The sequence below is a fragment of the Fundulus heteroclitus genome, unplaced genomic scaffold (assembly GCF_011125445.2).
Source record: "Fundulus heteroclitus isolate FHET01 unplaced genomic scaffold, MU-UCD_Fhet_4.1 scaffold_326, whole genome shotgun sequence".
Classification (NCBI taxonomy): Eukaryota; Metazoa; Chordata; class Actinopteri; order Cyprinodontiformes; family Fundulidae; genus Fundulus; species Fundulus heteroclitus.
In genome coordinates this window covers 35001-59973 of record NW_023396736.1, presented here as the reverse complement: position 1 = coordinate 59973, position 24973 = coordinate 35001, and the positions used below count along the sequence as shown (strand labels likewise).

The window sequence follows — 24973 nt, the reverse complement described above, 5'->3', positions numbered from 1 at the left end:
TACATCACCTTGATCTTGGCGATCAGACCAGCGGCGAACCCAAACCTCTCCATAGTTTTCCACAGGAAGCCGTGTTCGACGCGATCAAACGCCTTTTCTTGATCTAATGCGATCAAGCCCATTCTTAAACCCAATGAACCGGAGACCTCCAAAACATCCCGAATTAGGTAGACGTTATCTACCATGGACCTGCCGGGGACGCAGTAGGTCTGGTCCCGGTGGATGACCTGCTCCATAGCTTCTCTCAGCCGCGTTGCCAAGGCTTTGGAGAGGATCTTGTAGTCGGTGCAGAGGAGAGACACAGGGCGCCAGTTCTTAATGTCTTGCAGGTTCCCTTTCTTGGGCAGGAGGGTGATGACTGCCCTGCGGCACGAAAGCGGGAGTGAACCAGCGGCCAAACTCTCATTATAGACCTCCAGTAGGTCTTCCGCCAGGATGTCCCAGTAGGCTTTGAAAAACTCTACCGTGAGACCATCGATGCCTGGGGCCTTCTGGCCCTGCATATTCAGGAGGGCTGTATGGAGCTCTTGTACCCCCAGGGGGCGCTCCAGCTGTAGGTTGGTCTCCTCAGAGACCTGGGGCAGCCCACCACAGAACTCCCCAAACAGCTCCTCATTCTCCTTATACTCACTCTCAAACAGAGAGGAGTAAAACTCAACCGCCCTCCTCCTGATCTGGCCCGGTTCACTCACCTGCTGCCCTGTGTCAGATAGTAGGGAATGAATCACCTTCCTCTGCCCGCTTTTAGGTAAAATGTTTGTTATAAAAACATTCCCTAAAAGCAAAGAGTGGTCTGTAAAAGCTACTGGTAAAATCTGACATGCTTTAAACACATTAAAATGATATTTAAAACAATAAAAACGGTCAATACGTGCTAAAGAGAGGCGGTTTTCTTTACTGTGGGACCAAGTGTACTGTCTGGAGCCTGTGTGCATCCTCCTCCACACGTCCACCAGGCCGTGAGACGAGACAAGCTTCTGCATGGCTTGCTGGGAAGCTTGGTGAGGCTCTTTATGATTCCGGTCTAACAATTCGTTTTCTGTACAATTAAAATCCCCACCTAAAAAAACATAATCATCAAACCCGCAATCTCCCAACCTCTCCCCAATTTTCTCTAAAAAACGCTTCCTCTCTGCACCGACGTTAGGAGCATAAATATTGATAAAAACTACGTTAAAATGATCAAACTGAGCTTTTACTAAAAGACACCTTCCCTGGACGATACTTTCTACATTAAAAGAGTTTGGGGTGAAAGCTGAGGAAAAGAGGAGGCCCACCCCAGAACTCTGGGAGGTGCCGTGGCTAAAAAAAGCTTCTCCCTTCCATTCCTTGCGCCAGTCTGCTTCATTGTTAAGATCACTGTGCGTCTCTTGTAAAAATAAAACACTAATTCTTTTCTGTTTTGCTATTTCATAAATCATGGTGCGTTTAACAGCCTCCCTAGCCCCGTTAACGTTTAAAGAAGCTATTTTAAAATTATCCATGTTGGGTAAAAGGCTAAAAACAACACCACAATAAAATATGCACAATAAAAATAATAAGAAGTTAGTGATCATCATTCTATTCAAAATTGTTTTCTCACTTTTCCCATAATTTTCTTTAGTCTAAAAACCTCCTGATCAGAAAACCCAGACTCTTCTTTTCTTCTAATATAATATCTCGCAGAAAAATAAAATATTTTTAAATTGGGAAAATATTTTTCTACTTTTATCCCTCTTAATCCTTTTGTTTCCTGGAGAAAATGATTAAAAGATTCAACAGGATAACGTGCCTCTGCACTGCTACCCTGTGACAGAGACACCTCACTGCTGTCAGACAGGTCACCCTCACTGTCGCTGCTGTCTGACACCTCCCTTCTCTCTGTGGCCAGCTTGCTGACCTGCTTACTGCTCTGAACAGCAGTCATTACATTTTTCCTTTTACTGCGCCTTTTTAAATTCATTGGAACCTCTTGGTCCATCAACTGCGCCCCCTCGCCTTTCTCCTCCACAGGAACCACCACAGGCTCCCCCACAGGAGCCACCACAGACTCCACCATAGGAGCCACCACAGACTCCTCCACACTCACCTCCCCTCCACCTGCCACCGCCTCACCTTTCCCTCCCTGCTCTCCACACACACCATCCTGCTCCATCTCACCCTGATTCTCCACCTCCTCACCAGTCACACAAGTTTCCCCACCACCACACACCACCGTGCTGCCCTCACTCACCACACAATCACTCCTTTGTGGATCAGATGTTTCATCCACATTTTTCTCCTCCACTAAACTCTCCTGCCGGTCTCCAGCGACCGGAGCCGACGCCACGGCTTCCTCCGCGGCTACGCTGGAGTTCCCCGCAGCGCCAGACTCCTCCACAGCGGCAGGAGCTCCAGCCTCGCCGGACACACCCACCTGCTCCCCGGCTGCCGCAGGCTGCTGCTCCGCGGAGCTCGACGGAGCCGCCCCGGCTCTGTTTGGGCACGATTTTATCAAATGTCCCTCCTGTCCACAGCCGAAGCACTTCATGCCGGATGAGGTGGCGAACAAGACATAGTCAAATTCGTCCACTCTCACCCGGAAACGCAGGTTTAGCTCCTCGTCACGGTTGTTGAGGATCATGAAGAGTTGTCTCCGGTGGGAGACAACATGCTTCAGCAAAGGTGATTTACACCCCGACAGAATCTTTTTAACGGGGGAAACCACCTTTCCGTGACGAGAAAGCTCTTTAACGAGAAACTCGTCACTAATGAACGGAGGGACATTTGATAAAATCACCCTGGTAGTGGGCTGCGTGAGCGGCGACACCTGAAGGAACGAGCCGTTCACAGAAATGCCCGACTCGACCAACAGGTTCGCCTGCTCAACCCGCTCAACAAACAACACCGCGGCTCCGTTCATGCGAGCCGCGGACTTGTTGGAACCATGACCAATAACCTCACCCACCGCCAAACAAACGTCCTCCACGCTGCACGGAGACCCGGCACCCACCTTGATGCCGTTCCTCCGTGTCAGCGCGGAGAAGACGCCAGAACCACCACCCACCACCATGGCGTTCAAGACGCCGACCTGCCGCCGGGCAAAACCCGACGGCCACCAAACCCCACAAACCCCACCAAAAAACCCTAACAACCAAAATAAAACAACTATATACGCAATATTTACACTCACCCAGTGAAAAAGGACAGAAAAAAGTAAGAAAAACCACTCAAACAGAGTTTTCTCACGCGCTCTCTCTTCCGCTCCTTCACTCACACTCCTCCCACACGAAGAAGAAGAAGAAGAAGAAGAAGAAGAAGAAGAAGAAGAAGAAGAAGAAGAAGACAGCGCAGAGATCACAGTGGTAAGTTAAACACTCCCTTTTCTGCTGCTGTTGTTCTTCAAAAGTACGTTTTCAGATCGTTTGAGGCGAGAACATTATACTTTTAAGCTTCCCTATTTACAGAGTTGGTGCGTAATTTAAAAAAAGAGTCTGATTTATTTGTTTTGTGAAAAAAGGGTTGATAAAAGTTGGTGAGACAGTTTTCCTTCCTTCCTTTTAACCTATATTAGTTGATGCTACAGTCACTGCTTCCTCTCAACCAATCGTAATCGCGGACCCAGGCACACAAAGCACCGCCCTCTCAAACCACAACACAGATCACGTGAATATGTCGCAGCAAGGAGCAGCGGAGGAAATTGTCCCAAAACGGGGTTTTACAAGTTCGCCAGCCTGACAGAAATAAACCACAGTGAACTGTAAAATTTGCAACGAACCGGTAAAAACAAAGTCTGGTAACGCAACCAACTTGTTTCATCACGTAAGCCGCTCAGCCGCTCACTGCCGCAGCAGCGCGAGCTTTGTCAGCCCCGCGCGGCTCCGCGTCATCTTCTTAGGAATCTTCTGGAAGTTCTTCCAAAACAAAGCAGGTATAACAGCTAAACTGGGCTCCCTTCTTTGTGATAAAATGACAAAGCGTCCAAGCAGCATAAGGACATCACGCATGCAGTAACATGCTTCATAGTGATGGACATGCTGCTGTTGTCTGCAGCTGAAAAACCTGGCTTCAAACAACTACTTGCCACTCTTGATCCGTGACATAAAGTTCCGGGCTGCAAGTTTTTCTCTAACAGCGCTCCCTAACAGCGCCCGTCACTTTAGGTTATTCTTTGTCAGTTTTTAATAACATCACCCAGGTCTCTTAAGTTGAGTTATTTTTCTTTTAAAAAAATTAGTTATGGTTAAAAATGTTGGGTAAATAAGAATTTATTTGGGATTGAGTGTTTGTGTGTGATATATTAAAATTAAGTCATTTAGCAATATTATAAGAGCCAGGTTTTAAATCTTTTTTGATAATTATCTATCCATCAATATGCATTTTTTTTATCAATATGCTTTTTTCTATAGTGTCCAGCCCTAATATAAAATCTATAAATAAATAAATTCTATAAATGTTTTTCCTAAGTGAGTTTCCTCTGAGTGAGGACACGAAGAATTGAGAAGAGAAAGAGGGAAAGAAAACAATAGTAACAATATATGAAAAAAAAACATATTTATTTTAGACAAATGTTTTAACTTTGGAACAGAATGAAGTGTAACATATTCAACAAATTAACAGTTACTAACATGGTTTAAAACAAAGAAATAACTTCTATTAACATCTTTTACAAATAGACAACACCTACAAACATACAATTAAAAATAGGTGGAATAGAAATTAATTCACTAATTATTTTATGTATTTTTACAGGTGGTGAAAAAAAAGAAATGAAGCAGCATGTGAACATGACTGGAACTGATCTACATTAGGTCAGATGTATCATGTTCACTTAAACATGCAGCCAGCTGCAGCAGCTCCCTGTCTTCAGCCGCCGGATGGTCATCCTCTTCTGGGTCGACCTCATCTAGCTGGTCCCCTTCCTCTATACTAATACTGTGGAGGATGCAGCAGAAGGCGATTACTTTTGAGAAAAACGTCGGGCAGACCTCCAGCTCCCTTAAAAAGATGGAACGCCACCGTGTCTTCAGATCACCAAAGGCCAATCATCAATGATGTTTCTCGCCTTGGTGTGGTGTCTGTTGTAGCGTGCCTCCACCTGGACTGTACCAAATATAAAATTAACTTGTAATTTAGGTAATATGCTGATATGTCTTAATCTTCTATCCAAATAATATAATCTATGTATCAATTGTGTATCATTGTTGGCTCTATTTAAGGACAAGAAGGTAAGAGATCTTACTGGCAAGCTGTTTCTCTATAGGATGCACCGCAGGCCAGCCAGCAGAGGATCACCAGCACCTCTATGTCCTGTGGCCATCCATGGACCTTCTGGATGGGCAGCAGCTGAAGGAGGAGGACGATGGTGGCCCTGTTTAGCCTGACGGCTGGTTTCAGGTCCCCTTCATTAAAAAATATTTGGATGATTGGCACAGAAGTGTTTATCCTCACATATTGTTTCTTTTTCTTCCTGTAAATAAAAAATGCCAAATGTTACCATAATTGTTTTTTTCAATTCTCACCTTTTCACACCATAAAACTATGCGTGGTTAACATGCAGATTATAATAGTTCTCAAGAAAGAAAGGGTCAAATGTATAGTAGTAAATGTAACATATGGCTTCCCTTCTCTGGTATTTCTACCATTTCACTGAAAGAATTAACTGAACTAACTGTAATCACTGTAAAGGTGGGCAGACAGAAATAACTTTTCCTTAATGAACAATGCTGTGAAGGTTGGTAGGTGCAACAAAGTAGCTTAACTCTACTCCCTTTACTGTTACTAATATATACAAATTATGTTTTCATTTTAATTATTTACAGATAAATAGTCACAATTTCAACGTGATCACATGTTTAATACCATCCTCAATGTTGTTTTTTTAAAGATAAAAGTAGGAAATAGGCTGTCAATCTTAAAAAACCTACCAGTTGGCACAGACGTTTAGAGTCTGACTTTTTATTAAATTTTTATTAAAATTACGCACTAACTCTGTAAACAGGCCACATAGGGAAGCTTAAAAGTATAATGTTCTCACCTCAAACGATCTGAAAACGTACTTTGGAAGAACAGCAGCAGAAAAGGGAGTGTTTAACTTACCACTGTGAGCTCTGCGCTGTCTGGAATCAAGCTGTGACTGCGGTGCATTCTGAGACGGTCAGTCTGAAGAGCACAATTGTGACTATCTTCGCACTCTGTGCTCCATTAACCAGCCTTGGAAACCGTGATGTCAGACCACTGTTGTGAATTTGTATTCTCAAAGAAAAAATCCGTATTCTCAAGCAGCCGCTGCAGTTTGTGTTCATAAAGAGTAAAGCACAAATTTAAACTTGAAATTTGTATTTATTAGTTATTGAAGTTGTAACTATTTAAACTGTATGTTGTGTCTTTTGAATGCAATTTAAATTATTATGAGTTTACAAATGTTTGTTATGCACAATTTCTGACTGATATGGACACAACTATCCATTTATGTACAAGTCTATTTAGGAAGCTATCTTACCCCATACTTTTTGACCAATCCGTCTGTGTGATTTGATTGAATTTGACTTTGTAAAGTGCCTTGCAATGACGTGTTGTAAATTGGCGCAATATAAACAAAATTGAATTGAAATTGAATTGAAAATTACATGTGTTGTGAACAACATATACTTTGGAAATACACAAAAAAATAACAGTGTACAATTCCATTTCTGGGTTTAAGTCATTGATGCTAAGGATTGCCTTTAAAATGTCAAATGTTTTCCAGGCACAGGGACTGACTCCAAGGCCTGGGTTTATGACATTAGCCAAGACTAAAAGTTACCTGCCTACAAGAAGCGAGCACGCCTCAAAACACTCGCAGGTCCAATCAGGAAAACCACTTCAAGGTAACAGTTTATCTAAACTACAACAGTTAGGCTAGGAATGAGGGAAGAACAATTTGTGGAGGAAATTTTTTAATCATAGATCAACATTATCATTTACATTCAAAACCACAGCGCTATTCATGTTTGCACTGATGATTCATAACTATACAAAAAGGCGCATAACCCAAATTAAATCTAAAATCTAAGTTCACACACCATTTCCTCAATTTCCTCAAAATCACATTCTTCTCCCTGATGATCTCTAGGGTGATGTATGAGCTAATCCACAGATTAGCTCATACATTGTGACGAGGTGTAAGCTAATCACACTGATGATCTACTTTTACTTTTGATTTACATATTTAATAAATGCCATTCTCTGAATTTGTTTTTGAGTTTATTTGCCCTTCTCTCCATGCCATTGGTAACCATAACATAGCAATGATCAGCTGACCCCTATAAATACACATTGCCATCCATGAGGTGATGTGCAATGTCCACTTTTGGTAGAATGTGAGCGTGTAGATGATAGAATGAGGCAGAACCTAGTACCAAACGTTGAGGTGGGAACTTTTAAGGGAAATTGCTTGCTTTTTATACTGCAGAATTTTTTTTCTCTTCGGTGTACGCCCTTTTCAGCTTTTGGGCATATGCAAACTTTTATTATAAATCTTACGCAATGTTTTAGAAATGAGACCTTAGGACTGTTGCAAAGTAGTCCAATGTTCTCTTTATAGAAAACTGCATTTAATTTGGAAATCAAGGTCTCATAGTGGAGAGGAACAGAATGTCATCTGCTGGTTCTGGTCCACTGGGTTTCTGAAGTCCACAGTCAATATAGCCATCAATCAGGACATTTTAGAGCACTTCAGGCTTCCTTCTAGTGATGAGCTTTTTGGAGATGCTGATTTTCAATCAAGTGGATAGAAATCAATATTCTTTCCAGAATATTTGTCTTTAAAACATAGTTTGTATTAATCTTAAGTTATCAAATTATCCTACAAAATGACTGAGTTTTGCTACGACATACTCTACTAAAGAATGATCTTGGCTGAACTGTATTTTTTCTCTTTCAGGGACCTTTTCAGTGAAGCAGGTGGTATCTGCAACTGCAACTCACTCTACTAAATGTACATTTAAAGAGAATTCCGGATCTTACAAGTAATGCATGCAATTCTGTTGAAGTTCTTGATGTCATGTAGCTTTTTTTCCAGGCTGTTTAACTCCATGTGCTTGTGTTCTAGAGAAGATGATGATATCAATGATGTCGCCTTCATGGCTGGAGTCAATCTTGGAGAGGAGAATGCTCGGATAATGACAACGATGGTGGGCTCTGTGGTTCAGTCATGTCAAGATCAGCTCTTCCTCTCACCTCACCCTCTGCTCAGCCGAATCCTTCAAAAGGGTACTGGAGCCATATATAGGTCTACATTTTTCCAGAGAAGTGTTTAAGTTCAGTATATTTTAGGGCATGCTACAGCTTTTTTTTTCTTTTTACTTTATTTAGTATTTTTCAAGTTTGTACAGAACATACGGGGGGGGGGGGGGGGGGGGGAGAGAAGAACAACAAGCATACAACAAAGCTGTAACAAGGGGTCACGCAGGTCTTCTTATATAGTTTTGTCTGGCGTTCCAGTCTCTTTATGGGTAAGTCCTTTCTGGTTTGTGTAATCAAACCATTGTCTCCAGTGTTCTTTCAGGTGTTTGGACTTAATCCTTAGGTGGTAGGTCATTTTCTCCATTGTGAAGATTTCCTCTACAATCGATATCCACTGCGTCAGGTGTGGAGGGTCACTTTTAAACCATTTTCTGGTAATTGCCTTCTTAGCTGCCACCATCAGGATTTCTTGGAGATAGATGTCTTTCCTGTGTATCTCTTCACTCTCCAGCCAGCCCAAATAAACAATACGTGGGTCCTTGGGTATCTTGTAGCCTATTATTTCTTCTATAGCCTGAGGAACTTGATCCCAGTAGGTTTGTATTTTTCTACATTGCCAAAATATATTTGAGTGACTGGCATTCATCTGTCCACATTGCCTCCAACATTGTTGCTGAGTGTGGAATAATATGTTTTGTAATTGAGGTGTTATAAAGTAGCCTATCAAATTTTTCCAGCCGAATTCCCTCCAGCCTCTGGAGCTTTTGGAGGGCTGTTGTGTTTTGCACATTGAAAGCCAGTCACTCTTTGACAGTTTGACTTTTAATTCAGCTTCCCATTTGGACTTTATATATAGTGAGTTGTTTCCGTTTCGACTTTGTAGACTATTATACAGCTTAGAGACAATTTTTGTTGGGGGTTTCGTGTATGCATCCGAAAATAATTGAATCAATTAATTTCCTCCTGGTGATAATTCTTTCTCAACCTCATTAGTGTTGAAGTGTCTTAGCTGTAGGTATCTGAAAAGATCTGTTATTCAGTTCAAATTCTCTTCTGATTTTGCCGATGGATTTAAATGTTTTGCCCTCCATAAGTGTGCAGATAGCTGTTATCCCCTTTCTTCTCCATTCTATAAATGTGCTATCTGTTTCCTTTGGTTTGAATCTCACTGACTGGGAGGACCATACCAATATTTTACTATCTCCTTCTGATTTGTATTTTTTTTTAGGACCTCATACCATATTTTGAGCGTTTCTTCTAAAATGGTGTTTTCTGCAATTTTACTTATTCTTTCTTTTTCACCAAGCCTTGCTTGTGGTTGTATATGGGATACGTTTGATTCTATTTGTTTCCATTTGGCTTCATACTCAGGAGAACACCAGATGATTACGTACCTTAGTTGTGCAGCATAATAATATTCTATAAAGCTTGAGAGAGCTAAGCCACCATTTCTTTTATCCAGTTGAAGAGTCTTAAATTTCACTCTAGGTCTTTTACCTGCCCAAATAACTCTAGATACTTGTTTGTTCCACATTTTAAATTGGGCTTCTGGGATCTTAAATGGTAATGATAGAAAGAGATATAGCAGCCTACACAGTATATTCATCTTAATTATTTCTATTCTTGAGCTAAAATTCAATACTAATTTTGACCATTTAAGGGGGTCTCTTTGTATCATATTGTTAATTTTGGAATAATTAGTTTCCTGAATTTTGCTCAGGTCTTGCATAAGTGTGACTCCTAAGTATTTAATTGATTCATTAAACAGATTAAAGCTTCCCCCAACATGACCGTTAATTTTAATCCTTGCAGTGGGCTCTTTACATAGTGATTTAATACATCTTATGATTTGTTTGTTAAAACCCATTTTCTCTAATACTTTATATAGAAATGACCACGAGACCCTATCAAATGCTTTTTCTGCGTCCAGACTAATCAAAGCTGCTGATAATTGCTGTCTGTTTATTTGGTCAATAATATGAAGAGTTCACCTTTATATTGTGTTTGTCTTCCCATAATGAAACCTGATTGGTCATCATCTATCAAGTCAGTTAAAAGGTGTTGAAGTCTTTTTGGTAAAATAGAGGTAAATAATTTGTAATCAACATTTAGAACAGAGACTGGGCGGTAAGACTCACAAACTGTCTTATTTTTACCTTCTTTTCCAATAACAGCGTAAAATTTAATTAATTTAACATTACTGGGGAAAGGTCTTCCTTGAAAATTTTATACCACTCATTGGGAAATCCATCTGCCCCTGGGCTCTTATTTGACTTTAGCTTGCCAATTGCGTTGTTTAGTTCCTTTTTTGTTATAGGTGCAGTTAAATCCTTATTTTGTATTTTTCCCAGTGATGGAAGGTCTAGCGATTGTAAGAATTTTTCTACGTTTATTGCTTCGTTTGGGTCCGGTTGGGTGTATAAAAATTTGTAATATTCTTTAAAGACAATGTGAATTTCTTCTGTGTTTGTCCATTCTACAGCTTTTATTTGATGTTGATTTAACATTTTCGTTGATTGTGAGATGTAATATGTTCTACACCCAATTACATCTCTTCCTTAAATGTCTAAATCTACAATTTTATTCAAGGTTTTAGTTGGCCTTTTGACAGATCATTTATGATAAAATGAAACAATAATCTACAGAAATCTCACTCCTAATGGCACAACGCCCCATGTTATGGTTAAAATCGCTTCCTAATTGGAATTTAAGAAAACAAAACTCAATAAGGTGCAAATAAAACTTTAATCATGCTGCCAATAGTGTATAGAAGCAAAAAGAAACTTTTAACTCTTCAAAGTTGACATTTTTAGGAAGTATGTCAGTAAAGGTTGATCTCTTCCCTGGGAAACCCCCACCCCCCTCTCACTTTAGGACTTGCACTGGGGATAACTGAGGTTGGTCCAGAGGTGGTAGCTGTGGTTTCTCATGCCACTCAGGAACGACTCCGTAAGCTCATGGAGAAGCTCACTATGATGGCACAACACCGCAAGGTCTTCCTGACGGTATAGTATCCTGACCTTTCTCAGTCCTGAAACATATTTTCTTTCATGGTTTTGAATGATTCATTCCCAGCAATGGGGCATTTCTCAAATAACGTCACGTTTTTCCAGAGACAGCCCGGTATCTTGGCTGGTCGGACAGGAAGAGTGCAAATTACATTGGCAACAACCACAATACTGATAATTTTGGAAGATGACCACGTCCCAGGAGCTTCATTTCAACCTGCATCAATTGAGAAACCCAACATAGTCTCAAAATGAGCAGAAAGAAAGCAGTATTGGTAAACAAAAAAAAAAAGTAGAAGTGGAAAACCAGCTAGAAACCACCACACGCCGCTTCTAATCATCACAAATGCACGTATTTAGCTGGTATTTATACACACCAGGACTTCTACTGCTCATAAAAAGTATACTTTTTGTAAAAAGTATCGTGCCGCGCTGCTCTCGTGCAGCGCGGCACGATAACTCAGAAAATGGGTTCTGTTGGGAAAAAAACAAGCCCAAAAAAGCGACTTCATGTTGAAAAACAAACCCAAGAAACAGCAACCGCTGTAGAGACAGTCTTTGGTCAAATTCCACAGTAAAGTCCTCTCGGTTACAAGCACGTATCCAACACTGACGTTTCTCTGCAATCCTTTGGGGTTTTGGAAAATCGATGGGGAAACAAACTCCCTTCATAGGATCATGATCACCATATCGCTAGTAACTCCAGCAGATACCAACGCAGCAGCGGTGTTTTGTTGTTGCCATATTGTCTGTTCAGGCAATATTCAGGACAGATCTGTTTACCATTTGACTCATACAAGTAAACTATTCAAGATGTTACCGCTCTGCTTGTACGACCACAAGATGGCCACAACGCATGGGTCTAAATGTAGTAATTTGACATAATTTGAGGAATGCCCTATTAAGAAGAGATTCTCTTAAACTTTTTAAAACATTTAGATTAAACTGTTTAATATAGTTTTGACATAGTTGAGCTGTACTGTGCATGATATGCCTTGGTGACTTTCAGTCCAGAGTTTGAAGCTCAGTTGAAACTTGCCCACAGGTCTGAGAACAGTGCAGCCTGCACCTTTTAATATGGGAAACATGATCTGTACTTGTTCTGGTTTACAATGGGTGAGAAAGGTGTGGCAGTGTTAAATCACAGAAAAATTATTCCTTTCCATGATTTTTGCTTCATTGCCACAGTTAATATATTTTCCAAAACACATACTTCATGCTAATGAGTGCATTTACAAAAAAAATCCAGATTTTTCAAAAATGTAATCTTGATAAATTCTAAAATGATTTAAAGCCATAGTACTAACATAGAGGTCTTCCAGCCTAAAAGACTTGCAGCTCACCATTACAAATAAATAGGGAAATGTCAGTGTCAACAACTGGTCAGCAATTACGAGAAGTGTTTGCTCTAATTAAGGCACACAGAGTTTTGAGAATCTAAATAATTTTTGACATGCATTTTTAAAAATTGTAATAAAATAATTTTTAAACATTTATGCTTATCTTTGTTTTTGTTTTTTTACTAATGGTTCTCTTTTTTTTTTTTAGAAATGCTCATCAGACCATCTGTGAGAAGTTTTTGGAATAAGAGTTATGTGCAGATATTGAAGGCTTGTTTTCATTACTGGTGCTTAGAAATTAATGATGCAGTTAATGTTTCTTTTTGGCAACTATCGCTGATTTAAGTTGATCCTGATTTTATACTTCAGCTGTATTTAGCATCACTGTATACACATCGACACCTGCTTCACCACCTGATGCTAATTTCATTGTATGATTAAATCTGACCCTGGACATACATTGCAGTGCATTAACTTTAAGGAATACAACATATTAGAGACATGTTTATGTGAGATGATGATCACTCTCAGAAACACCTTAGAGGTCTGGGTTAGACAAACCAAACCTCAAACATGTGACTTCTTGTATGAGAACAGGAGGATCAGTGGCATGTGAAAGTGAGTGATGTCCGCCCTCAACTTCGCTTCCTGGAGGAAACTGAGATACTAAGGAAGAAAAGGAAGGATGCTCTGGAGAGAGAGAGGTTCCTGCGTTTGGCCAAGGTAAATGGCTTTAAATACTTATTTTGTTCATTCAAATTAAGAATTTTCTTTGGAAAAACTTTGTCTTGTCAAAAGCTTTTTCTTGGTAGAAAACTCTCTCAAATACCACACACAGGGATAAAAGAACAGATGTAATGGACTAAAAGTTATGCATCAATAAAACAAAATACAGTTTTAGTGGCCTAGTCAAACTCTGAACTCGAATCTAATTCAGATACTGTAGAATGACTCTAATCATGCCGTTCATACACAAAAACCTGCCAGAGTTAAAACATTTCTGCAAAGGAGATTGGGCCAATATTCCTCAGAGGTGATGTTAAACATTTATTGGCAGTGGTTGAAAACTCTAAATGCCACTTGTTGCTGCAAAGGGTGGTATAACTAGTAGGCTTATGGAGCGATTACTTTTAAACATGGGGATAGGTTGGTTTGGAGATTTTTCCCTATGATGAATATCGTTTGAAAATTCCATCCATGCTTTGTCTTCCGCTTAGCCAAGATAGGGTCGTGGGAGAATCAGGTCCAGGAGGGAAGCCCAGACATCTCTTTCCCCAGAAACCTCTTCCAGCTCATTCTGGGGTATCCCAGGGCGTTCCCTGGCCAGACGGCATAGCTAGGCCCTCCTGTGAGTTCTGGGTCCTCTCTGCAGTCTCCTCCCTGTGGGACGGGCCCAGAAAACCCAAGGAGGTACCCATGGGGCATCCTGATCAGATGTCCACACCACCTCAATGGGTTCCTTTTGATGAGGAGGAGCAGTGGCTCTTGTTGTGCAATTATACACTGTTTAAAGTTATTTCATGTTTATTAAATAACCCTTTGTTAAGTATTGTCTGGTGATGATCAGCTCTTGAGCTGATATCAAGACAATGGTTGAAAGGGATGAATTCGAGCACTAGCGATCTTTTAACAGCAAAACCTGCACACACATAGAATAAAGGAGTGACAACTTCTTTTCAAGTCCAAGAATTTAATAACAGAAATAAAATGAACATCCAGAGAACATCAGTATGTAATGCTGTTTATCTGAATTAACACAATATTTCGATTAACAAATCCTCTCTACCAGGCTAGTGAAACTTAAAGGCATACTATGCAACATTTTTCAGTTAATTAATGTGTTCCATACCGTTTTGGATGATTAAATGAGTCATTTCAGGTCGAACAAAGGTTTTCTCGGCCGCCCTGGGGGTCTGTGGGGGAAATACCGCACTTGCAATTGCAAGAGCTCACGGCCCGCACACACAGAAGTCTCGCTTTACGGCGAGAACTCCATGTGTTTTTGCCCTGTCATTCACTATATGCACGCGCGAAAGCAACAACAAAGAACGTCAAATAAACATGCAAGCATATCGAGTTTTATTATTATTATTATTATTATTATTATTATTATTATTTTATGTTGGCGAGACGCTACCGCGGCGGCCGCGGCTTGGTGGTGGCGGTAGCGTCTCGCCAACATAAAAAAATAAATAAATAATAATAATAATTAAACTGGCGCCAGTTTAATTATTATTATCTCGGCTGCCTCGCCAAGATAGCGCTGCGGGAAGGTTGATGTTCATACTTTCACTGTGTTAGTCATTGTTTGTACTGCCGTTTTTTCCACTTTTTGTTGCGTTCGCCTGTCTGCTAAGCTCAAAACAACCGCGCCTGGCTTGACGGAGAAACCAGAACAGCTGAGCATCTTTATGACAGTGCACTTTTACTTTCGCCCTCGGGGGGGAGCCTCGCTGGAAAATCAACCCCGGTTGCATAGTATACCTTTAACTAAACTACTAAGCAAAATGAAGATAAAAAGCGGCTAAGCTAAGGAACTATTTACACGCAAAAATAAACAAAAGACAAAACAAAAGTGGTTGGTCATAATCAGAATAATTCGTTGAATCCTTGTTCAATGAAGAGGAATAAAAGAAAAACATTGGGTGGAGTTAAAAACATTTGGCATGTATTTCAATCCATTCACAGTGCAAAGCCCAAGTTAAACAAAACATCATTTGATGAAATAATATTTTGTTTAAGTTAAAGAATCCAAGTTCACCTTAAAGAATGTGAATCGTGGTTAAATTAGCTTAACTAATTCAGAACAACATTTGACATGTGTTTCAACCCATTCACAATGCGGAGCAGAACGGTTAAACCTTATGCTTTAAAACAAACTCCTTTGAATGTCCGGGACCGGATGTTAGCGAGGATAATAGCATTTAGCCTAGCGTGAGCTACCTGTTAGCCCTATTGTTCTAAACACCATGTGTCCAACGGTTTACAAAACATTTCCCTATAAACCTTTTAACTTCACCCTCAGCTCGCTGCCCAAACCTGTCTTTTGTCCCGTGTCAGTTCTGTCCAGTTTGGCCATTCACGGAAGGAGCGTTGAAGGAGGCAAGTTGTTGGTTTGTTGTTGGCAGGCTAGCGCTTAGCTCTTTAGCCCTGAGCTAACCAACAGCGTGTGGAGGGAATGCTTGAGGTTTCTGCGACCTAGCATGGCTGGCCTAGCATGGCTGGCCTAGCATGGCTGGTCCAGGCACCTTCTCTAAGCTGCTGGCTTGTGTGTCGGTCAGGCCCGACCAGGGCCTCATGGTCCAGGCCTTCTTTGTCTGCTCCAGGGAGAGGTGGTCTGAGAGAGCTGCTGTTGGAGACGGGGTGAGAGCCCCCTCTGAGGGCTCCAGCCAGAGTAGCAGTCTCCTGAGAAGTGTGTAGGAGAAGAGAAGAGACTGAAGTAAGAGGTGTGCTGTGACTTGTATCTGTAGGGAGAGGTCACAGCTGACCTCCTGCTGAGAGAGAAAAGGGAGAGAGAGACCGCCCTCTGTGCCTGTGTATCCTTTACAGCAGGAGTTGGGTTCCTTTGTCAAACTCTTCCACTGTTCAGAATTCAATCTGAGATAAATTATTCATCATGGCGTTATTATAGCATAACACTCTTACTCTGAGCTCCCTCTGAATAACAGCACCTCCCACTATCTAAATATTTAGACTTCACAAAGCTGAAGGTTAAAACTTTTATTGATTTCAAACACTCTCCCGACGCAGGGGATCCAGATTCTGCCGGGGATAAGTCGTTTGGCTGTGCTATCCTAGCGCAGCAGGTCTTGGTGATATCACAGCAAAATGAGAAAAAGTCTGGGCTATTTCTGCCCTGCGATGGACTGGCGACCTGTCCAGATTATACCCCGCCTCTCGCCCATTGACAGCTGGAGATCGGCACCGATCCGAACCCAGCAGGGATAAGCGTGTTAGAAAATGGATGATGGATGGTCTGGGCTATTTCTTTTTCCTTGCCATCAAGATCTTTGCCAACTGGCGCCAGAAAATACTATTATTGGGCTTTCCTCGTCTGGAAACAAATGTTCACTACACCTTACAGATTAAACGCACTCAGCTGACAATACAGCGATCTGATTGGCTGAGCAGCAAAAATCGAATCACGTGACCTCTCGGACCGGAGCGCAACCGTTTAGATTTTTTATCAGCAATAACTTATTAATGTGCAAGTGAAAACGTGGGAACATTGGTGTTTTGAGATCACTGCTATGTGTAGCAACTTATCCAAGTGCAAGAAAGTTGCCGTCTGACAGTTCATACGAAACTTTTTAAGGAGACGTCCCACAGATTCTGGCCCACGGACTAAGACTCGTTTTGAGTAAACTATGGTTGTAGCTCAGTGTCTGCCATGCGGTGGTTGCGGAGAGGTGTCTGTTTTGTAGAATAAATCATCCGCCGACGAGTTATTGATCTGGAAAGCCGAATCTGAAACCACCGAAAAACATTTCAGATCCCAAATGTACAGCGTTCTAATTCTTCCAGTCTATTAGCAGCTTCCCTTAAGAGGTCGGACACTGAACGTCTGCCTGCTGAGTTTGACATTACTTAACAATTCTTTAGTGCTTGGAAAAGCCATGTAGATTCAGCGATGCAGTAAAAATGCTAACCAACCAATGGGAAGAAGTGGAGCCCTTAAGACACAGCCCCTCCTCATTTGCATAATGAGGCAGAAATGCATACAGAAATGTAAGAAGGACAGGCAGAAATGTAAAAAGGAGAGACAGAAATGTAAAAACAGCAAACAGAAATGTAAAAAGGACAGGCAGAAATGTAAAAAGGACAAACAGAAATGTAAAAAGGACAAACAGAAATGTAAAAAGGACAGACAGAAATGTAAAAAGGACAGACAGAAATGTAAAAAGGACAAACAGAAATGTAAAAAGGACAGGCAGAAATAAATAGCATCGGAGAAATAAATAGGGCAAAAAAATACAAAGAAAGAATAAAACAGACAAAAATATTATAACATGCACATAAATAAATACTTAAAAAAATAAGTAATTAATAAATAAAGTAGCTAATTAAAGGAGATATATACATTTTGTCTCACTGTATAATTTATTTTCTACCTACATTTATTTGTTTATTATATTTTTGGTGGCACATAATTGTGTGCATATTTATTTATTGAGCATTTATTTATTTCTGTATTTATTTTTAATTATGGAAGACTTGGTCCTCCATAACCATAGGGTGAGGGTCAGAATGTAGATGGACCATTAAATGTGAATCAAGAGCTTTGTTTTTTGGCTCAACTCTTTCCTCACAACAGACTGGAGCAGCGCCCACATTATTATAGATGAAGCCCCAATCCGTCTCTCCATGTATCGCTCCATCCTACCATCACTAGTGAACAACACCAAGATACTTAAACTTCTCCGCTTAAGGCAGAGACTGACTACCGCATTTCAAAAGTGCATTTTGTATTTACTCAGATTATCTTTATCCAATCTTAACATTTTTTGATCTTAAACATTATGGGGGGTTGCAAGGTTGCAAACACCTGGTTTAATCCCCGCAGGCTGCTACTGTGGGTCCCTGAGCAAGACCCCGGGCGCTGAGATAGCTGCTTACTAAGGGATGGGTTAAGTGCGACACAAATTTAAGAAATCTTAAGAGATTATAGTTTTTTTTCACAGCACTGTGAGAAAAACGAGTATCATTTTTACAAGCTTAAATTATTGCGGGAAACTCAATTTTATGCCAGTAGAAACCAATCAACAGTAGTAGTAGTTTTCATGTATTACTAGTCTATTGATTAACACCAAATTTCTTCTTGTACTGACTGCTACAGCATTCCAGCTTTTGTTGACTGTTAAAGGTATACTATGCAACTGGGGTTGATTTTCCAGCGAGGCTCCCCCCAGAGGGCAAAAGTAAAAGTGCACTGTCATAAAGATGCTCAGCTGTTCTGGTTTCTCCGTCAAGCCAGGCGCGGTTGTTTTGAGCTTAGCAGACAGGCGAACGCAACGAAAAGTCGAAGAAACGGCAGTACAAACAATGACTAACACAGTGAAAGTATGAACATCAGGGTTTCCCGTAGCGCTATCTTGGCGAGGCAGCCGCTTTGCCAAACTCATGCTACCGCCTCGCCAACATTAAAAACAAATAAATAAATAAAATAATAATAATAAAAAAACTCGATATGCTTGCAAGTTTATTTGACGTTAACACGTGGTTCTTTGTTGTTGCTTTCGCGCGTGCATATAGTAAATGGCAGGGCAAAAACACATGGAGTTCTCGCCGTAAAGCAAGACCGACTCTCGCGGTCTTGCACGAGACTTCTGAGCCTGTGGGTGCGGGCCGAGCGCTCTTGCAATTGCGAGTACGGTATTTCCCCCACAGACCACCAGGGTGGCCGAGAAAACCTTTGTTCACCCTGAAATTACTCATTTAATCATCCAAAACAGTATGGAACACATTAATTAACTGAAAAATGTTGCATAGTATGCCTATAAGGTTTTTTGCAGAAAATATAAGTCTTGGTAAGACTGGCTGTAATAAAAAAGGTCAAATTAAAACCTATAGATATTGGAATGACTTCAAGCATAAGCAGATGTAAGCAAAACATAAATTCCTTACTGTTGGTATACCTAAAAGGACCCTAACAATTGTTAACTACTGTGTCGATGTCTGCCTGCTAACCATCACTAATAAGGCAACCAGCAGTGAAATTATTTGGGTTTTAGGTAACAGTAATTCATAAAGTTGACAAATTGACAACTGCCCTATAGTAAATGTCAAAATGATAGTGTAAGCCCAGACCTACAGAGCAGCCAGCATTTGGTGAATACAAGAAATTGTAGGTAATGGGATGGTTGAATAAATATCTCACCACTAAAGCTTACTCAATGCATTAATAACATCAACATCTAATAAAATAATTTCTTTGTCATTAAAGTATTTAATGTCTTAAATCCTAAAAACTTTGTCAAGAAGCGTCAGTTGCACAATTTGGATAAGATAAACGCATTCAAAAAACCTGTTTAAATCCAATATAACCCTTCCATTTACTACCAACGTGCTAATACTGTTAATCCGAGTAAATTCTATGAGAACCAGTAATTCAATTAAAAAAAGTTTTAAATCAATACTTTATTAAAGGGAAAATTTTTACTTTAGTAATCTCACAAAGATAACAAATAATTTGTGAATGATTGGACATGAACAAGCAAATATGAAATTGAACTATATTAAGAGAATTTTTAAAAAGGTTCAGGTTTTCTTTCTCCAAATAGAAGTGGTGCATTGTATGATTGAATTCGATGTGAAAATGTAAAAAAAAAATTATGCCAGAAGCTGATAGAATATGCTTATTATTATTATTATTATTTATTATAATTTGGTATTGGAATTTAAATAAGTCATTCAACTCAAAAATTACCTATAACAAAATATGGTTCAAATGGTGGTGATGCCCGAGCTGGAAGCTTGTAATGATTTATACTACTAATGCATTTATTAATTAGCTGTTATGAACTCAGGTGTGCTGGAACAAATGATCTGATCGGACTCTGACCGATCAGATTTATCCAGCAACGATGACGACTCAACTTACAACTGCAATTAGAGTTTAAACCGTTACCCTGTTATCACCAATCCAATGAAAATGTCTCTGTTAATATCAGATGTTAACTCCAAAGGAGGTTAGCTCTGAATTGGAAAATTGAAAAATGGATTAAAATGAGAGGTAGCAAATCTTAGTTCAACTCATGGTTGTTTAAACACCACATTCAAGACATCGGCATTTGACGTAGCAGCATTGACAGACAGACCAGTTTTGAGAGTCCCACTGGATGCTTTAAATGTTTTGTATAAGCTAGTTCAGCTGAGCTAACTACAGTTCAGCTACACAACACCCTCCCAAGATGGCGACTATGATGACGTAGGGTCTGCAACCTTGCGTGATGCGTGAGGGGAGGTCCTAATGATGTCACCACGCTTACGCTAATATGGGGTGGCACCTCAGCCAGAGAGGGAGTGCTTGCTGAGGAGTTTAAACGAAGACCGCAAACTAAGTTTCAAACAAAGAGATTGAATCCACTGATATAAGAAAGCAAAGAGAGAAGAAGGGAAAAAAATGGAAGAAGATGGAAAAGATGGTAAAATCGACCCGCGGCGGGGTCACTTATAAAGCACAAACCAGCATAGCCAAATTTCACTTTTGAAATGCATGCACATACAAACAGAAAAATATTCAGCAGTTAATACACTCCGCCTTGGAGTAAACAGCATTTAACTAAATCCTAACACCTGCCCAGGCACTTCTAAACCACCCTACAGGTGAAATACAACAACATATACAAATACAACAGATACCGGACAGTCCTTGTTTTAAGGGTTGTTAATCTCTGGATACTAACGGTGTGCTTCTATTCAGAGTCACTCTCAGACTGAGGATCCTCAACTTCAGCAGCTTAAGCAAAGAGCCAGAGAGGTGGGTATGCATTTTCTTATGTTCTTTAACCATCTTTATGAAAAAATACTTTGTTATGCCATAAGCTGGTTGAATATGCTTATTATTATTATTAATTATAATTTGGTATTATAATTTAAATAATAAATCATTCAACTCAAATTTCCGCTATAACAAATATAGTTCAAATGGTGGTGATGTTAGCTATAAGCTTGTAAGTATTTATGCCACTAATGCATTAGTTAATCTGCTGTTGTGAACTCATTTATGCTGGAATAAATGATCAGGTCGGACTGTTAACCGACCAGGTTTATCCAGCAGGCTGTGAGAACCCCAATGTAACTGCAATTAGAGTTTAAATCCTTATTCCTTATCACCATCCAATGATATTGTCTCTGTATTAATATCAGATGTTAACTCCAAAGGAGGTTAGCTCTGATTTCTGAATAACGATGTAACTGTGAATTGGACTGAACACAAAACAATGTCTATTCCGCAGTCGTTGGTTTTATTGAACCAAAAGCAATTCCCTGTTACAGTAATTCTCTGATTCAAACAACTTTGGAATTCTTACTCATTACTAAACTAAAACATGCAAAATATATGTGGAAATAAAGAACAAACAAAAATAAACAATGGATTAAAATGAGCGGTTAGCAGATCTTAACTTAACTCAAAGTTGTTTAACACCGCCCTCGAAACACCGGCATTTCACGTATCAGCATTGATAGACAGAACAGCTTCGGGAATCTCACTGGACGCTTTGATGTCTTACCAAAAGCTAGTTCAGCTAAGCTCCCTACAGTCCAGATCACGTCACCCTCCCAAGATGGCTGCTACGATGACGTATGAGGGGAGGTCCTAATGACGTAACCACGCTTACGCTGATGGGATAATGCCTCGCTTCGAGGGGCGCAGCTAACTGGGAGTTTAAAGCAAAGCCCGCGACTTGAGCTCGGACAAAAAGATTAAATTGATAAGAAGACGCGAAAAGAGAGAGGGGGGGAAAGCAGGGAAAAAGGTGAAAAGAAATAAAGCGGTAACCCACGGCGGGGTTCTTGATGGATCACAAATCAACACAGCAAATCAATTGTAAAATGCATGCACATACAAAGAAAAAGTTCAGCAAAATAATTCCAACTTCGTCGTGGAATAAAAGCATTAACCAACACCTACAAAGTTATAACGCCTGCCCAGGCACTTCTAAACACCCTGTTGGTGAGACAGAAATAAAAGGGGGAAAACCCCGTTACTTTGAGGTGCCTCGGGGCTGGTCCGGAGCGCTCCGAGTGAGGCGGCTTTCTGGACGCGCCTTGACGAGCGCAGTTTTCCGCAGGCTGCAGCGGGACGGGGAAAAAGCTCCTTCGTTTCTTCCTCCGGGTTCAACAGTCGCTTTGTTGGCCAGACAAAGCGGGGTCCTCTTCGATCACTGGGAGATATGGCGTCTCTCAGTCTTTTGATCAGAGGGAATTTAAAAGTACTTATTTAAGTCGACCTCCTGTTATAAAAAAACAGGGAATAACCGTTGCGTGGAAAAATCTCGGTCCAGCGAGCAATCGAACACGTGGCGGGGAATCACCCCAACGGAATCAGCTGTGTGTGTGTCTCCTCGGGTTGGCTAAAAGCCAGGGAAGAAGGGAGATTGTCGTGTGTGATCGGCTTTTATAGCCATCACCATAGCAACCTTATCTTGATCGGCGGCCATTTTGCCGTGTTGCGTGATGGGAGTTGGTGGCCATTTTGACCACATTGCATCATGGGTAACGCAGTCCGTTACGTCCCGAATTGATGCCCGCTTTTTTGTCACGTATGAACTGGCACAACAACTTGAAACTCTGAATGTAAAAAAAATTCTAGAATATCTTCAGTAACATTGAGTGTGCACTGTGTAGCCTCAAAAGTATTAATTATGTTGACTCTCCAATTTTATTGAGGTACAAAACATTTAAATAAAAACATCTGCTACTTACCTAGTTCCTTCATATTTGATCAGCATTGTGAATACAGAAACATGTTTGAAGAGGCTGAGCAATGGGATTTGACTGTGCTTTGATAGGATGTTTGTGTCTTCTTGTGTTCACAGTTAAAGCAAGTAGAGGAAGCTCAGCAGCAGCAAAGAGAAGCCAACCTCACAGCTCTGGCTGCCATTGGGCCTCGCAAAAAGAGACCACCGGATCAGACTAATAGTCAGGTTAGGAACTGATGTGGTACACCTTGTCTTTTTTTAGTTTATTGGACACAGAAACGGAAAGGTAAAAGAGACAGAAAGGAAGAAAAAAAGATGAGGCAAAGTGCTAAAGGGAGAAAAAGGTGATGAAAATAGAGCAGAGGAAAAAGAGTGTGAAAGATTAAATCCTGGGAGTCTGCTTCTACACCTGCAGAAAGATGTAAAAAGAACAGCAAAACCAACCCAAAAAAATATCAGGTACAAACAACCAGCCCCACAAGTTATACCAGAGCAGATCCAGCCATGGGCACAGAGACCCACGACCCAGGGGCACACCACCCCCTGGTTTGGACCCCGACAGAGCCAGGGAGCTCAGGCCCCGTGAAGCACCTGTTAGGAGCGAGTCAGCACACACTCAAGTACCCAGCCCTGGACAATGAGGACCACCAAAACAGCATCATGCCAAGGCGCCAACCACCGGCAGGGAACCTAATGGCAGTCCAAAACCAAACCTGACAGAGACGAGCACATAATAACAGGCACGGCAAACACTAACAAGTTCCCACCCTAATGCTCATACATGCAAATGCTCATAACCACACACGAGATAAGATACTGTACACACACTTGCACTCACCACACACATCCTATACTCTCAGGTCCAGTTACTGATAGCCCAGAGGGGCGTCCATCCCCCAGACCTGGCATGTGATCCCCATTATTAGGATGGGGGGAGCAGACCATGTGAGCCACAAGCTGAGAACAGGGCCACGGACCGGGTCAACCTAGACATACCTGGTCCATACCCCAGCCCCAACCCCCACCTCAATCCCAGCCGTGACGACCCCCGAGCCCATCCTTCCGGAGATGGGACCAACACAATCCAAACAAGCCAACTAACCAGAGCCCACCCCATGAACCTGGAGATGCCTGGACCAGCCGGTCATTCCTCCACCACACTGCACGAAGGCCTCCCCATCGTGTCTGCATGCTGCCCAACCCTCCATGCCAGAACCCCACACCCTGGGGGGAACAGAAATGCCAACCCTAGCCCCCGCTAGGTGGCCCGCTCCTCCTCCAGACCTCAAACTCTGGATGGTAATCAGATAACACGGGTATGAAAAAGACTCCAAGCCTGCCTTCGCCTGCTAAAATGTCATGTTGTCTCAAGTGCATTTAAAACTAGGAGGGCTAAAAGAGGGGCACAGCCGAACAAGGAGCCGGAGCCCCAGAGCTGCCCAAGGCTGTCAGTTTTGACACTTAAATCTGTCAGGCTGACTTATTACTCTGAATGCAGAGTATATTTTTTCCTTTCTGAACTCGCAGAATCTTTCCCCAAATGCAGCTTGTATTGCCATAATTGCATGATGCAAATATACACAATTAATGTGATTGTGCTCTTCATTGAACTCTCTCAGGGATAGGAAGTGAGAGAGTATACCTCCCGCTGAACACATGGACAAAACAGTCTCATATTGGACTGTGGTAAAGATGATTTTAAGTTGGATATTGGATATTCGCACTGTGTGGCTTCGGCGGCCAGTGGGCTGAGCTGTAGCCCCAGATCAGCCTCCCAGTATCAGCTTGAACAGGAGGCAGTCACAGGCGAAGCCGCGAAGAACAAATATCTATCCTAAAACCAACTTCACAGCGGTTATAATTATGTGGGACCTCCCCATAAATGAACATCAGCCACTCTGATTCTCTCATCCTTCAGGGGTAAGTAAAAACTTCAATCCGTTGTTGAGCACCTCATAATGGCTTCCACTTTTAGTAGCCGTCCTCTGCTTGAGTGTAGCAGTCAGACATACCAGAG

The 24973-nt window shown here is 41.2% G+C and overlaps 1 protein-coding gene across 3 annotated transcripts in view; it reads left to right on the top strand.

The window, feature by feature from the left end:
* The window catches only part of LOC105924004 (transcription initiation factor TFIID subunit 4B-like), an 89103-nt gene that overhangs the window by 57266 nt on the left and 6864 nt on the right, over positions 1-24973 (top strand). For all 3 annotated transcript variants that reach the window (XM_036130294.1, XM_036130295.1, XM_036130296.1), the window contains 7 exons: positions 6707-6827; positions 7883-7967; positions 8051-8211; positions 11059-11189; positions 13130-13255; positions 20955-21011; positions 23074-23181. In XM_036130294.1, coding sequence (XP_035986187.1) covers positions 6707-6827; positions 7883-7967; positions 8051-8211; positions 11059-11189; positions 13130-13255; positions 20955-21011; positions 23074-23181 — 789 coding nt within the window. The remainder of the gene's footprint in view (positions 1-6706; positions 6828-7882; positions 7968-8050; positions 8212-11058; positions 11190-13129; positions 13256-20954; positions 21012-23073; positions 23182-24973) is intronic.